This window comes from Passer domesticus, chromosome 5, assembly GCF_036417665.1.
Source record: "Passer domesticus isolate bPasDom1 chromosome 5, bPasDom1.hap1, whole genome shotgun sequence".
NCBI lineage: Eukaryota > Metazoa > Chordata > Aves > Passeriformes > Passeridae > Passer > Passer domesticus.
This window is the reverse complement of record NC_087478.1, coordinates 54,951,501-54,968,816: the sequence shown is the minus strand read 5'-3', so window position 1 is coordinate 54,968,816 and position 17,316 is coordinate 54,951,501. Positions and strand designations below refer to the sequence as shown.

The 17,316-nt window shown below is 40.4% G+C and overlaps 1 protein-coding gene across 6 annotated transcripts in view; it reads left to right on the top strand.

Annotated features, from left to right (window-relative positions):
* MPPED1 (metallophosphoesterase domain containing 1) overlaps positions 1-17,316 on the top strand; it is a 62,552-nt gene that overhangs the window by 25,146 nt on the left and 20,090 nt on the right. For all 6 annotated transcript variants that reach the window (XM_064420585.1, XM_064420582.1, XM_064420584.1 and 3 more), the window contains one exon: positions 5,993-6,214. In XM_064420585.1, the coding sequence (XP_064276655.1) occupies positions 5,993-6,214 (222 nt within the window). The remainder of the gene's footprint in view (positions 1-5,992; positions 6,215-17,316) is intronic.

Genomic DNA, 17,316 nt, shown 5'->3' with positions numbered 1-17,316 from the left:
TATGCATTGGGCTGGTTCAGCATAATTGCAGGGTAATTAAATAAACCGGGCTAAAAGGAAACCACTTTTCCTTTAGAAGTAATTTTAACCAATTATATGTGTGTGGGTTGGTATAATGCACAGTATATCAAAGACCTTAAGCTGGATTATAATCAGCTGGTTTTTTAGTTTGATTTGCCTTCATCTATTTTTAAGGAATCCTGTTTTATCAACGTGATCAGTGTTTTACGTGTTTGCTGTTTTAGTGTTTGGTATAATTACTGGCTTTTTCAATGCAAGAATGGATAGAGCTGGAAGGTTACAGATGACTTCAGAGGGAGTGTTCATTTACAGTATTATTCCAGATTACACACCATACAAAAAGTATGTTAATGTGAATTTCCCAGACATCAGCCCCAGAGTTTAAACACAGAACTGTCAAAAAGATGCTAAAAAGCAATCTGAGACAGTTATGCAGTCTTTCCACTGTATCACTCACTGCTGTATTCTAAAAGGTTGAAATGAGAGGGAAGAAGCATTTACATGATTGTCACTTCTTTTAATGAATACTAAAAATTCTGCTCAGTACAAAGTACGAGGAAAGAAGCAAAACACATCTGCCTGTCCAGGTTTGCATTTAGCTTGGCAAAGTTGGGAGCTGATAACAACTGCGAGCTTCAGAGGAGGTCCAAAGTTGATAAAGATACCTCACTTGAGGCTCCCCTTTTGAGGACACCTGGAGTATGGACACCAGGAGTATGGACACCATGAGTTTGCTCTTGGATTATTTGCAGTGTTAATCTGGTTTACTGGTTACTTATAGAACAGGATGAACCCTTAAGCATACAGAATTCCACTTTGAACAAGCTCAGCTGCAGAGAAATAGCTAGCAGACAGTGTTGCACAGCAGGCTGCATTATGCAGCCTGTAGTCCAAGTAATGGTTCCCCAGCACTTCAAGTTATTTTGTAAAAATTATGTTCACCATAAAAAGAAGCTACTGGAGTTTGGAAGTTAAAAATTGATGCAATAATTCTGTAATTGGTGCATAAACATGCAAAAATTAGATGTTTGGTTGATTTTCTTAATTAGTAATCTGCAGTAATGAAACGAATAAACGAAGATGTTCCTAGCTAAAGAAATATATATGTTCCTATACATACTATATTACCAGAACTGCTGTCATATTCTTATCCTGAACAAATGAAGGCTAAGAAACTTTCTGAGGAAGCTTTGCTGTAAACTGCCAAAAACTCCACAGATTAAGGGAAGAAGTCTATAAGATGATAACACATCTGGCTATATATAAGTTAAATATGATAACGTGAGCCTGTTGATAGTAAAATAATCTCAAATGATAAGAGATTATGTCAGTGGAGGAAATTTCGGGCTGACTTTTTTGTGTGATGAGTTGTTCTGGGAGCAGAGACACTGTTGCCTGACTTCTTGGATCTTGTCTCATAGATCTCCTGTAGGTTCCAAGTTGCCTCATTCCTTTGAAACCCCTCCTTCAGTTTGGGAATTGTTTACCTTAGACACTTTCAGGAAATTCAGGGAAACAGAGTTACCTTTCAGGTCTTTATATAGTAAATGGCTTTTCAATCTGCGGGGCAGTTTCAGACAGATATGGAATGACAAGCAGACAGAAGTCTAAAGCATTGTACTTCTGCAAGTTCTGTGTTTTCCCTAAGAAAAAAGATATCTTTTGCTAAAACTGCTAAGTTAAGGGTAAATTAATGTGTCTCCAGAATGTTATTGCATATACGGGGAGGTTAGAAAATAGAAAGGGGAAAATAAGACAGGAGAGATAAAGAGGCATGTAGCCGAGAAGAAGGAAAAGGATGGGAGAAATCTCTTACCCCACATTATGACAGAGACTGACAGGGTGGGTGGTGGCTTGGAGCCCCATTCCAAATTGGCAGAAGGCAAAAGTTGAATTGGGCCTGGAAGAGAAAGCTCAGAAGCCCAGGGTTGAATCTGAGCCAGTGTGCTTCTGATAGGATTTTGATTTGTAAATGTTGCATTCCAAATCCAAATCAGATGAAGTGGATAGAGGTTGATTATGGAGGAAAATAATTTTTGTTTCTTGCAAATTAAACATTATGAGAGGAAAAAACCCCAATGCTTACTTTCCGGAAAAAAAAAAAGAAATTTTGCCTAGAAATGAAATTTTTATTCGCCCTGAAATATTTTGAATAGACATTTTGCTGCTTTTTTTTTTTTTTCCCCTTGGTAATGTCAGAAAGACTGTGTAAATTTCCAAATATAACCCATTCCATCCAAGTGGTATTTTAATAGAGAAAAACATTTAGGTAAATTTTTTGCAACTGATTCTAGTTGCAGTTTATGTCCAGATTAGATGCATATTTTAGCAGAATCTTCTCAGGTACCAAGAACAAAAGGATCTCTGGACTTTGGACAAAAACACTTGCCTTGTTTTGGCTGGTCAAAAGAAGAGATCAGACAAAAAAATGTAACTTCCCCCAAATTCATACCTTTTCTTCTTTTTTTCTTTGTTTGAAATTACATTTTTGACTCCCATAGCATATGTTCTTGCATGTATTTCTTGGCACTCCTGAAGGGCAGATCTGTTTCTTACATGCTTCCTGCCTTATTTTTTTCTGGGGAATTAATTTTGTCCTGGATATATGTGTGCAGAATTCCTGTGACAGCCATAATTTTTCTTTAATATCATTGTATACACAGAGCTTCTGTATTAATACTGAGTTTGCTACCTGCCCACCAGCAAAGCCATATGCTAGAATCAAATGTTAATTGGTTATCAGTTGGGGATTTAGTCCTACTCATCTGCTAGGTGGATAGTATGAGAAACTTACACCAGAGTTAATGGAACATACTCTCTAGTCTTGTTAAATTGCCTCTCTGCCATAGATTTGTTCCATTACAATCACAGCACAAAATGAGGTTTGGATTTGTTTTAGCATTGCAGGCTCTTTAAAATTCTGGTTTGTTTTCCAGTGTGGATTGACAGGAATCTAGAAAATCAGGGAGGATGGAAGGGACCTCTGGAGGACATTGAGTCCAACCTCCTCAAAGCAGGTGTGGTTAGAGGCCAGAACCTTGGTTAGAAACCAGAAACTTTGAGTGCCTTTGAGGGAGGAGATTTCCCAGCTGCTCAGGGCACCTATTTCACTTTTTTACCATCCTCATGGTAAAATGCTTTCCTTGTAGCATGTTCTCACTTGTGCCTGTTGCTCCTTGTTATGCACCTCTGAGAAGGACTTGCTCTTGTGTTTTCCTGGGCTCAGGTGGTTGCAAACCAGCAGCAGGGTCTGCCCTGCATCGTCTCTGGGTCTGAACAGCCTCAGATCTCAGTCACTCCCCTCATCCCAACCACCTTGGCAGTTCTCTGATGGGCTTGCCTCAGTTTCTCAGTAGTTTTCCTGTCACTGAAGAGCCCAGGATGGGACCCCACACTCCAAAGGAGGTCTCACAAGCGCTACAAGATCACTTCCTTTGTTCAGCTGGTTTTGCCAGTGATTAACACAGCCAGGGTGCCATGGCCACAATGACTCCCTGCAGAGTCTGAGTGAAGTTACTCCATCCTGGGTGAAGGTGTGGGAATAACTGATGAACCTGGAACTGGTTGAATTATCTGCGATCAAGAGCTGTTGAGATAGAAAATGGAGAAGTGTTTGTTCTAGGGCTGTACACAGGAACACAGCCATACAACAGCTCTAAGATTATGTGCTCTTGGGGATGTCCTGCTCCTAGCCAAGGAAACCAGGGCTACAAATTGTGCAGAACTCTATTCCTTACACATAACTTCACAACAGCAGTGCCTAGGCAGGAACAAGATTTCAAAGATTTGTACCTAAGTCTGACTTTGTAATTCAAGAACACTTGGAGTAAAAAGCAAAGCACATTCTAAAGTCTTCCAAGGAACAAAGTTTGAACAAATATTGCTAAATCTATGAATAAGCAGCAGAAAATACCCTGTTAGTAAAACAAACAAACAAACAAACAACAACAAAAAATATATATATATAAAGGGTAAAAAGTGTAGTTAGGGAGACAAAGAAAAGGAAGTAATTTTACCAAAGCCTGGTGTGGAATAAAAGAATAAAACAAATAACTGAGATGCATACTCATCAAAAACACAGTTTTTAATTGAAAAGTTGACAGACCTGTAACTACAGCAGTGCCTCTGGCCGCCACTATAATAAATGAAACTGTACATTTAGAGTAATTTGCTAATTTGCCTAAGTAACACCCACAGACAGCAACATGACATAAATACATTAGTGGAAGCAACAACTATAACCAGCTCATACAGGTTCTTGGCTGGTAGATGGATGGATCAGATGAGCTGGAAAAGATTTACCAAACAGAACAGAAATGGAGCTGGTAACAACATTGTGGGATATAGGATTTCTTTATTCCTTTAAGGCCTGAAGATGCCCATACATGTTGCAGCATGAAAATAACATTTTTAACTTGTGTGTGTATGTGTGCACACACCTGGAAAGCTTGTACAGGTGGAGTACACATCTACTAAATGCCAAGTGTTTCAGAAGCAAAACAGAGAAGTCTTTCAGGTAAATTATTGAATCTTGAACATTTAACATGTAATTATAAATATCTGAAAATAATTTTTGTTAAATATTCTAAAGACACATATATATTTGGTCCATAGGAAAGACTGGAACCTCTACTATCAGCTTTTCTAATGCAGGTGTTCCAAGTGTCTGAAACTTATACTTCAGAATCATCCACGTCTTCTTCTGGCAAAGTTCAGCTCTGTGTCACCTCCCTTAGGCTAGCACTGTTCTGTCTTCTGTTTCCATAGCTCTGAATCACACTGTTGCATTTTATTCTGAAGTCCTACTCATGCCAACTTTTGCCATTGCATACTAACTATTTTTTTGTGTTCTCTAAATAGCCTGCCTCCAGGTTAAGCTTGGGCCATTGCTAAGGATTTTTGTGTTATCAACAATGCATTTCTAAAATTAAAACCCAAAAAAATTGCTGTTATACATGGAGGGTTTAATTTTCAATAAAATATTTGTTTCTGGTCCCAGTCTCCTCTTCTAACTGTCTCGATCCTGATACAAATTAACAGTGCAGAAACAAAGCTAATGAATGCAGCTTTGCATAGTTTCTGTCTTTGTTTCCTCCCAGATCTGCTTAGGAGGATTGTGCTGAGCTGTTTGAGATAGGCAATGCCAGCTCTCAGGGGCAGAATCCAGTGAATAACCAAATGCGGAGTCAGGTGAAAAGTTTCTGTTTCAGTGCTGCACTCAGGAAGAGCCCACATGTGTGGGCATATATATTCTTGCCTTCATCAGAAGGTTGTTCTAAGGTTTTTCACTAAATACGGGTTGTAAAATATTCTTGAACGTGAGTCACTTTAAATTATAGTCCATGGAGCTAAGGGAGTCACTGAGAAAATGGAGCAGGAAAAAAAAACATGGGATAGAGGCAAAGAGTGAGATTTCACTGTGGGATGTGGATTTTTGACAGGAAAACTGAATCCATGCCTTGCTTGAAGGCTTGATATTAATGTCAGGGCAAAGACCCCTCTGGCTGACCCAAGTTCTGAGTGTCAGTACAGGCTGACAAAGACCTCAGCTCTGGGAGAAAAGAGCTGACATGATTTTATGAAGCATTATGGCTGATCTTCTTTGAACCCTAATTTCTGTCAAAGAGTTATCATCACTGTCACAGTAAATGATACTTGCAGCACAAATGGCAATTAACTAGAAGTAAATAGTAGAGCAGAAGTCTGCAGACTGGTTTTTAAGGTTGATGAGTTGAAAGTAATTTCAACACATTAATGCTAAGCATGCTAAATCATAGTGTGCCATGAAAAAGACAGTAATGTCACTTACCTGAAATCAGCAGGAATTACAATACCAAGTAGTAGGGGTAGGCTCGATTGTTTCAAATATGTGAGCATATTACAGGAACTGATAACACTTTGTCTATCTGTTTGCTTTTATCAGATTTTTTATAAAACAAGTAATTTGTTTGTTTTTCACTGTTCTAGGTAGCCTGCCCTATGAATACAAGATTGTGATAGCAGGAAATCATGAATTGACCTTTGACCAGGAATTCATGGCTGACTTAATCAAGCAGGACTTTTACTATTTCCCCTCTGTTTCTAAGCTGAAGCCAGAGAGCTATGAAAATGTACAGTCTCTTCTAACAAACTGCATCTATCTCCAAGACTCTGAAGTGACGGTGAGGGGATTCAGAATATATGGCTCCCCTTGGTAAGCAGGTTTTTAAGCATACATTAAAAAAATATTGTTGATTGCTATCACATCAGCCATTTTGTCTGCATCAGCTGTATTTGGTTTGCTGTGTTAGGAAGAAAAGTAACACTCACTTTGATAAAGTTTCTATATTTTCTTGTAATGAATCATTCCTGTGACAAAACAATGTACTGTACTGTGGGTATGGTTAACCATATAATGATGGGTTAAAAAGATGGTGTGCTTTTCAAACTCTCAGCCAGGAGTAGTTGTTTAACAGTCCATGCAGGGGGCTTTTGTGTCATAAAATATGTTTTCTATCCTTGGTGAATTTATTTAATTACAAGTTTATTTTATTGCAAGGGTACAGTCTTTTGACAATTTCCATCCTACAGAAAATATTGGAGGTTCATTAGTGTGTACAGTAGTCACTTAACTCAACAAGCTTATTTCAGCAGCTCTGAAGTTCTTTTATTGCATATCCCTCAGAATCTTGCTTTCTTTTTATAAAGTAATAGCTTTCCTTAAGGTCTAGCTGAGCTTCTAAAGTCAACAACTCAGTGGCAGCTTAATATTTCATGGATTTTGCTCTACTGCATAGTGATCACTTAGAACCTTTGACAGTATAGAAGGCAGATGGACTTTGGTCCCTGACTTCCTTGTATGTGCTTCTCCTGTGTCTCTTACTAATGTCCCATTTCTGCTTATTATTTCTGCTGATGGGCCTGTAAATTGGGTCTTTTGTGAGCATTTGGTATATGTTTAAAATAAGTAAAAATGTATTTTAAAAGGCAGGATTTTAAGGGAATATATTATTCTTCCTTTTAACATCACATCAGGCTGAAATGTAGCAAACAAGTTGTCAAACCTGATGCATATACCCTGATGTGAATTTTCAGTGTGAATAAACTGTGAAATCTCATGGATTTTTTTTTTTTTATGAAAATTGGCTTTTTCTCATTTGGTTACTTGAGATGGGTGTTAATTTTGTCTAAGCTTATTATTCTACATTTGTCTAGATTAGTTTCCCTCTTAAATGCACCCTTCTCTTTCTCCCTCTCAGGCTTCCAGATCTTTCTGTTTTTTTTTTTTCAACTTACCAACCTGCTGTGTTGTAGTAGATCTTCCTCTTATGTGTACCATGTATGCAGTCAGTGTGCAGTTTGCTTCATTTTCCAAATTATTTGGGAAGATGTTAGGTGGTATCAGTCCCAGTATTAACTTCCGAGAAATGCCACTTGGAATGTTTTCCCATTTTGATGTACATCTGTAAATACTGTAATTATGCTCTGTTTACAATATGTCTGGCAACCTCATATCTTCATTTTAGTGTTGGTAACCAGGCACCATATTTCCAGTGTCAGTAATAATTTTCCAGGCAGTGAAGTACCAAAAGTTGCATGGAAGTCTAGAGAAATTAAATTAAAGCAAAACACTATCTATAAAGTAGCACTATGTAGAGGCTAAAGGGAACCACTTGAACTTTCTGTGTGTGATTAGATCTGCAAAAATCTGTTGAGAAAACCCTTTGTCCACCCACTAACCCATAAATAATGTTTCTGTAAAATCAGCTCTACCACATTCCCTTTGTGCAGAAATCTTGTCACTCTGCACAAGTTGCCTGAGCTATCTGCCATGATCTACCCTTGAAGTAAAAACAATGCTTTGCATCTTTTCTGCAACTCCAGGTCATAGCTACACTTCCACACTCCGTGTTTTACAATGCTGCTAAATCATCTCCCACCCCTTCATGGTCCAGGAAGTTGAGTGTTGCAAGGTCTCCTGAAGATACTTGCTTTCTCCATCTGGGAGAGAGTCTTGATGAAAGTCTCCCAGCCAAATTAAGTTTTTTTGCTCACTATTCAGCAACACAGAATGAAGTTTCCATGCCAACTGATGACATGTCCAGTGGAAACATCAACAGTAGCAATAAGAGCCCTTCATCAGTCTATCAAGACAGCAGATGCAGAGTCCCATCAGCCAGGCCACCAGTCTTGGGAAGACAAACAGCCCTTGTATGGGGGTTTGACTAGTTGCTGCTGGATTTCAGGCTGTGGTACACTCCTGTGCCTAGTGAGCATCACTGTTCTTTGGCATTTCTGTTGCTATACTTTGTTTGCCCTAAAAGTAGAGGTTTGTCATAGCCTCTCTGGGAAATCAATCTCACTTTCTTTCTACATCGTAGTCATATAATCTCTAAAAAGGTGCAGAAATTTGCTGAACTTTACATGGTGAATATTTTTTTTGACCTAGCATTAAAAAGCTAGTCCACTAGAAAATATTTATGAACATAGTCAAGACTTCAAAATTTAAAGTTCTCTAAGGTCTCAGAACGCCGAAAGAAAGTCAAATTTCATGCAGTTGCTTGTCTAATGTCCTAAAATAATTTTCTTTTTTCTATTTTGAAAATATGCACTTAAACTTTCCATTTCTAGTTGCAGCGCTGACCTTCTGTCTTACATGACCTTTAGTTGAAATAATTAGAAGATAGCGATATCCCTCATTCATAAAACACATTGATCAATAGTTGCAAAGTACTTTGAGAACACTGGAGTAAGGTCTGAGTAAAAGCCAAGTAGCATTAACTTAGTGTCTTTTATCTGTAGCCACCTGCATTTTTATATATAACCTGTACACATTAGATTATACTTCTATTTAAAATGTTTTAGTTGCAAATTAAACCATAAGAGCTTGATTGGTTTGTATAACATGCCAGTCTCTGAGGTATTTTAAATATGTTCCGCTTGTGTGTGGTTAAATATTTTTAATAGCACTTGGTATTTTGTCCTCTATTATTATCTAAAACCAAGTGGTTATTTTTAATTGCACAGAAGAAATGGGACAGAAAACCAATGCTCTAACTCTCCTGGGCTCCAAGGGTAAGAATTCAAGTGCCAGATTGAGCCTCTACTCACTAACAAAAATTTAACTGTCTTAATTGTTAATTACACAAGTATTATCATTGAGTAGGGAGCAGCCATTTTGAAATGCCACTTGCAATGCACAAAAGCAGCTACTTAGGAATTAGTACTTGCAAAATCTTGGACCATGGATAATCAGGAAGAGATAGATGTTAAGGAGGAGAAGTGTGAAAACATTAGAAGTTTAATGAAGAACTCAGGAATAACAAGATTTTTAAAGTGTCCAGAGCAATGCTGAGTGCAATGGGTAACTGGTTGGCCTAGGGGCATGATGCTTCTCACAGTGCATATGGGGGTGGCTGCCAGATCTGGATGAGCAGGACACCAGTATGAATGCAATGCGGTTCACAGACTCCCAGGATGGCTCAGGCTGGAAAGGACCACAGTGGGTCACTGGTCCCACCTCCCTGCTCCAGCAGGGCCATCCCACAGCACAGGGCACAGGGTGGTGTCCAGAGGGGTCTGGGATATCCCCAGTGAGGAGACTCCACACCCTCTCTGGACAATCTGTTCAGGGCTCGCTCAGTGCCCAGGGAAGAAGTTCTGCCTCCTGTCCAGGTGGAACCTCCTGGGATCAGTCCCTGCCTGTTCCTCTGGAGCCATCGCTGGGCCCCCGGAGAAGAGCCTGGGCCTGCTCGGAGCCCTCCCTGCAGACAGGGACACCCAGGGCTGAGGGCCCCTCTCAGCTGGGGCTCCTCTGGAGGCTGGACAGCCCCAGCTCCCTCAGCCTTTCCCTGCCAGAGATGCTCCAGGCCCCAAATCATCTCTGCATCCTCCACTGGCCCCGCTCCAGGAGCTCCATGTCCCTGCTGTTCTGAGGAGCCCAGGACTGGACACAGCACTCCAGATGTGCCTCACAGAGCTGGACAGAGGGCCAGGATCATTTGATTCACTGCCTTCAGTAAAGCACAGATGCTGGGTAGTGTTGGGTCCTCTTCAGTAAAAAGGCTGGACATCCTGATTTTTTTTTTTTTTTTGTAAAAAAACTAGTCACAGGAAAATGCACTCTGGTTTCATCCCAGCAAAACCCAAGGCATGGCCAGAACATATTTGCAGACCTGGAAACCATCTTGTGAAGACAGCAGTTGTAGATGCTGTGAACATAAAAGAGAAGACTTTAGTTCCTCAATAACATTTACTGTAAAATGGAAAGCTTCTAGTTGAAAAGTACTTTTAAACTCCCCTTTTGTTCTGAACTGTTATGAAGATAGACAACCTGGCAGATAGAATAACTCAAATAGTTCTGTGTAATAATTCCTATAAAGTACTTGGGACTGCTAAGACATCCCAAGGATGAAGCCATTTTCCAGAGGGTTTTAATTTATTTTTCAGTAACAAAAAAACCCCCACGTAATAGAAGTAAAAATATAGCAAGCAGGAACACCAGAGAGGTGGCAGAGAAAACACCCTTAGGTGTTTCCAAGACAGTCATGGCTGACCAGATCTAGTGATGGTGAGAGGTAGTGAGTGGTAGGTTGGACAGGAACTCTCCAGAGGTCCTTTTTGAGCCATCTTTCTGTGATTCTGTCAGTCCCACTATGGAGCTAGAACTGTGTGTGAGGCAGATATCTGAAATGGGCAGGTATTAACAAAGGCCTTGCAACAGGGAGTTTGCTGTTGTTATCACACTCTGATACTGTGACACTGAACACAACAGATGGTTCAGAAGTCAGGAAGTTGAGATAACAGCAGTAGTTTGAATTTGGATTTGAAACAGGTCTTTGTCATCAGACAGCGTTCTGTGTTATTAGAGAGGGTATTAACTCTATGATGACATCATTCATGGAAAAATACTAATAATTTATTAGTCAGTATTTGGGTTACAGATTTTCAGCCTTCTATTGTAGTTCATCAACCCCCCCAGTTGCAGGTAAGACTTGTAGTACTAGCCACAGCTTGAAGATAGACTATACCATCCATTCTTGTTTCTGTAACTGCCAAAGATTTTAATTGCACAATTACACACTGTGTTTGCACAAAAATACCTAATGCATTCAGTGCACAAGATCTGCTGTGCTTGCTGAACGAGTTCACTGTATATTAATCCTTTTACAGTTGTTATTCAGAAATGCCCTGTAAAAACAAATGCCTATAAAAGTGCATGTGCATCTATGTATCAACATGAGAACAGGTCTCGGAGGTTTGCAGAAAAGATGTGTATCTGCTAAAGGACAGGTATTCTGTGTGTATACTCTGATCTGGTGGAAAATGGCAAGTGGCCATTTTATTAAGTGGATGATTGTTCATTAGTGACAGGATGAGAGTACACATATTACTTGATAGTGCAGAACAAACACAAGTAGCAGAAGGAGAAGATATTTTTCTAGCTTTCCATAATATTTGTAAGCAGATGTATATAACTGCAGGAAAAACTTAGGTCTTCCTGCTTTCAAACAGGCATGCAAGGTGGCAGGAGAGCATTTTATCTCTTTCCATTTTCCACTATATGGGAAAGGAAGGGACAATCACAACTATCTTGCAAACATATGACAGTTTCATTATTCTAAATTACATATTGGTCTGGATAACTTAAAGAAGCCCTTTTGGATGAGATTGCCTCCAGACTCATTATCCAGAGTGGATTTTTACTTGGCTTCAATTTTCTGGAGGGATCTCTTCCTGTGAAACAGAACTTCCTTTTTCTTTTTGCAGAAGTACATTTTTTTTTCCCTAGTGTCTGTGTATTCTCATTTTCTCCTTCATTCTTTTGTTAAAGGCCTTCTGAACTCCAGAAACTCTTAATTTCCCAGTCAAGGAAGATGTGAGAGCAAATATTAATGTAAGCCTAGAATGCCATTTGTGACCATTTGTCCTGCAGTGACAGATGCCTGGGCTGGACTCCAGGGGTTTTATAGCTTCCCTCCAATGGAACGTTGATTAGATTTGGCCTGGCATGTTTACACATGGACCGAGAGCTCTAGTGCCACATTATTTTTCCAAAGTTGGGAACTGAGGGAAGAAAGTAAGGTATGTGGGGAGCAGTTTCATTCTGTTTTATTGAGTTTAACTAACTGGGTGAGGCCCATCCTGTGAGCTCGGGCTCCGTCAGAGAAGATGGATGAATTCCTTCCAATCTAAAGGACATCAACATGTAGGTTGCATCATCATCCGCCTTTGGCTGGAAAGCTGGAATTTGGTTCCGACCTGTTGTCCCTTTCTTGGTGCACTGCAGTTGTCTCGACTATTCCAGCCAAGTGTCTTTACTCAAGTTGTGCATCCAGTGCTTAGCTGTAGGGAGGTAACTCTTGTCTCAGTTGTTATTTGCTTGTCTGATTTGTGTTTTATCACAGAGTAGGTAACTTTGTTATCTGACTCCTTGTCAAACGTTCTCTTTCTTCTTTCTGTGTGTGTGTGCACATGTGCACGTGCATTTTGCATAGAAAGGCTGATAACTGCCATGTGTCATCAAAACAGTTTCAAAGAGCATGCAAAGGGCCAAACTGAAGCAGCCTTATTTTGGTTCCACGCAGACTCCAGGCCTAGGTCTCCATTTGAGTGCCTTCCTCCTCCATCTTTTCAAGAACAGCTCTTTCATTCCTCACTGAACTCAGTTCCCATCAGCAAAGATTTATAGATTCATTTCATGAGAGGGACACACTTTCATTTTACCAGTGATGAATCACCTAGTGTTTACTTTCTGGGAGCTTGTACAAGTTTTTAGTCATTGAGGTGAACATCAATTAAAATGAAATGGTATTAAAATAAAATAATGACTTCATTTAACATAATAAACCTCCCAAGCTGGGAGTGTGGCTTCCATATAGAGCAGCAGCCGCAGCTCAAGGTGTTTCACTGTGGGTTTCACTTCCCAGAATTCACAGAGAGTAAGAATTTCTGCCTTAAAGTGACCATTCCAATTCTTAGTTATTATGTCCACTTTCAAATAAAAAAACCTATTTAGCATCTTCCACATAACAAAAATATATAGGGAATCAAATATTTTATTACTGGACCGAACCATACTAGATGTTTTTCTTAGTAAAATACTTGATCCTTTTCTTTTCATACCACACTCTCACTTGGTCAAAAGATAAAAATACAAATAACTGAAGTGCACTTGCTTCTGTACTGTTTCCTGAGGAAAATTCCCTCTAAAAGTCTTCCAAACTTCAGATTAAGTAGATTTCTGAGCAGGTGGTTTGTTTGCATGTCTGTGCTACAGTTTTGTTTGGATGGATGCAGAAATCCTAGATGTGGATGAATTATAGACTGCTGGGTTTTGGCTGCTCAGAAATATGTTTTAGAAGTGGTAGATGTTCCCTGATTGTTAAAGCTGGGAATTATTTGGAGTTGTTTTAATTAGTGACTTTGAGGCAGGCAATAGAAGTGAGTAGTTTCGGTAGAGTTGATGTGCTTCTTGAAAAAAATGAAAGTAGTCAATGCGAATAATAGACTCTACTCACTATTCAGAAATGAGGCATCTCAGATTTCAGAAATTTTTGAGAGACGTTTGGCATCTAAGCCTACCTGATGTGGCTGTTTTAGTGTGGTGAGAATGCTGAAGATATTTTATTTCAGGCATTCAGTATAAGGTAGGTAAGACATGACAGATGTGTAAGAAATAGCAACATGTTCAGAAGAGAGAAAGAAAACTTCATCATCCTGTTAAAATATATTGTCAGTCTCAGGCACATCGATACAGGTTTAATTGTATTCTAACAGAATGCTGGAGGAGTTTTTTTTCCTCTTTCATACTTACAAGAAGCCATTTTCCATTTTGGAAGTGGTGCTTCTAAAACTACTTAAAACCACAATGCACTTGTAGTTTAGTCTGCAGCATATGGAAGATCATAAGCATGGTTTTTCCTGAAAAATTATTTTGATCTATTAACTCAGCTGTTCAGGGAAGGTGGTGTGGAGAACTGAACAATACTGAACTTCTGGAGTGTGAAAGGTCTTCCAGTAGCAGAAAGTGAGATTTAACATTCTGTCTTAGTATCAGGAATGGATCACTGGATCATTTTTCTCATTTTTTCTTTTGTTAAAAAAAAAAAAAAAAAAGCTCAAATTGGTGCATTTGATGTGATAAATTTGTGTTGGAAAGCATTGCATTTTCTGCATGACTTGAAAATACAGGAGATGTGAATGCCATTCAGCAGACTCTAAGTATACAGATGCTATTGCTTGTGTCAGCAATCATACTGAATTCAGGAGAGGTCCTTTTAATGAATGCTTTCATATAAATTAGCAAGAGTTGTTAACATTTCTGAAAAAAGTGCATGGAAGAAAATAAAAATTTCTTAACTCCAAGTGAATTTGCTATATCATGTTGAACGAGTATAGTTGTTATCAACTATATAAACTCTGCAATAGGTATGTGAACAAATGAAAATGTAGACTGAATTACACCTATTGTAGCCCACAAATACCATCACAGTCAAACCAATGCATTAAATTCTAGTTATTAGGTATTCCTGGGTCACAGCAGTTTAGAATCTCACTTTTTTTTTTCTTTTCTTGTTGATGAACATTCCAGAAAATGTTTTATCTCAAATAAAATTTCTTCTCAGCATTGCCTGGGGCTGAGGAGTCTAGAACAGTTCAATCCCAGAGCATCACAGGAGAGGAAAATCAGTAATTTAAACACCTCTTGCATGTTGTGTATTAGAGATATGGATCAGTTCCTTAACACATTTCACTGTGACCTCTTGCAAGGGGAGTTCTAGCAGTTAATGAAGCCAAAAGTGCTTTGCATCCACTTTGCAGTAGAGGTCTTCCACCGTGCCTGTACAAGTGTGCAGGACACACACGTGCATGTATGCTGAATATAGACCAGAAATTATGTTGATTTCAACATAACAATTTTCGGCAAATCCTATTTCTTGTAATGTCTGAACACTTTGTGTGGCTTTGGATTTCTTCATGTGAGTGGAGATTTGCATTTACTTGCTTTTCGATGCTCCTCGCTTTAGTTAAATTTGAGAGCAGTTGAAAAATACATTGCTTTAGTTTAATTAGCTTGGTAGGAAAAAGTCCTTTCTTGGGCAGTAATTATTAGTTCTATATTATTAAAAGGAAGTAGTTCACGTTCAGTCACTTAGCAAAAATAATTTAATCTTCTGATCCAGTAACTAGCTCACTTTGGATTCAGCTGATTTTTAATTTAAAACCTGTAGAAGAGAAGACCTGTAATCTCACTATGGGGAATTGACTTCACTTTCCTGCAGTCCATAAACCACAAGAGTGAAATTGCTATCCCCCACAGCAGTTTTCTCTTTATTTTTCACATTTGCTTGAAAGTTTAATTTTATGAGACAGAGCTGATTTTGAAGTGCCTTTTTTGTTGTTGTTTTGCTGCTTTGTCCTCCCTTTTTTCTCCATGAACCAGCTCTATCTGTTGTCTGAGCTGTGGTCCCAGACAGCAGCAATTTCAGGATGTTTCAAAGATATAAACACAGTTGGGCACTGCGATGAGCCCTTTGGCAATATTCCAAGAGAAACGCAAATAGCCAACTAGTTTGGAGTGGGTCTATGTGGAGCTGATTCTCAGCTGGAGTAGTTTGGCAGTGCTCCACCAGCTTTCGAGCCATTTACACCTGGTGAGAATCAGCCTCCCTACTCAGTGATAGCTTGTATGTGTGCATTTTCCCCAGGTTTTGACACAGTAAAGGTGTCAATCTACATCAAGAAGGAAATGGTGGCTCCACATGAAGAAATACCACTGGCACAGAAACTAATTGTAACAAAGCTGTCTGAGTTCTTTCTCTTTTCCCTGACTGGATTTTAAGGGGAAAAGTAATTTACCACTTGTAAAACTGGTTTAACATCAGAACACTTCCTTTGGAATTGCTGTTCATAAATTATTTCATTTAATAAATTAGCATTGTTTAAAATGAATAAAAATGAGGATTTTTTTCTTCGCCACTAAGAAAGCTGAGAAAACTGGAAGCAATCATAGAATTGTTTAGGTTGGGAAAGGCCTCTCAGATCAAGTCCAAACATAAAACAAGCACTGCCAGGGCAAACACTAAACCCTGTCCCTAAGATCTACACATCTTCTGAACCTCCAGGGCTAGTGACTCAACCACCTCCCTGGGCAGCCCCTTCCAATGCCTGAGCACTTTTTCCATGACAAAATTCCTCCTGATGTCCAACCTGACCCTCCCCTGGCACAGCTTGAGGCTGTTTCCTCTCATCCCATCCCTTGTTCCCTGGGAGCAGAGCCCAATCACCCCCAGCTGTCCCCTCCTGTCAGGAGTTGTGCAGAGCCAGAAGGTCCCCCCTGAGCCTCCTTTTCTCCAGGCTGAGACCCCCAGCTCCCTCAGCCCCTCCTGGTGCTCCACACCCTCTCCTAGCTCCATTCCCTTCTCTGGACACACTCCAGCCCCTCAATGTCTTTCTATTCCTGAGGTACCCAGAACTGCCCCAGGATCTGAGGTGTGGCCCCAGCAGTGCCAGCCCAGGGGACAGTCACTGCCCTGGCCCTGCTGCCACACCATGGCTGGCACAGCTCAGGTGCCATTGGCCTCCTGCCCCCTGGGCATCCCTGGGCTCCTGTCCAGTGCTGTCCCCAGCACCCCCAGGGCCTTTCCCAGCTTTCCAGCCCCTCTGCCCCAGCCTGGAGCTGCAGGGGGTTGGTGTGACCCAAGGCAGGAGCGGGCCCTTGGCCTTGTGGAATCTCAGACCACTGGCCTGGGCCCATGGATCCAGCCTGTCCAGATCCCTCTGCAGAGCTTCCTGCTCTCCAGCAGCTCCACACTCCCACCCAGCTGGGTGCTGTCCATGAACTGACTGGGTGTGGCCTTAATCCCTTTGTCCAGATCATCAATGAAGACATTAAACAGGACATTAAACAGGACTGAGCCCTGGGGACCCCAGTGGTGCTGGTCCCACCTGGATGTGGCTCCATTCCCCACCAGCCCAGTTTTATACCCAGTGAAGCAGGGCCCACCCAGGCCATGCGCAGCTGGTGACTCCAGGAGAATGTGAGTGAGATAGTGTCAAAGGCTTTCTAAAGTCCAGGGAAACATATCCACAGCCTTTCCTTCATCCGCTGAGGGAGTCACCCTGTCACAGAAGGAGCTGGGTGGATCAAGCAATAGCTGCCAGTCCCAAACCCGCCTTGGCTGGGGCTGATTCCCCGATTGTCCTGCATGTGATGACACTCAGTTCTTGCGATTCTTCAGATCCTATCCAGACCCATAGACTTGGGTATGTCTCAGTGGTGTAGCAGTCACTGACTCTTTCCCCCTGGATTGT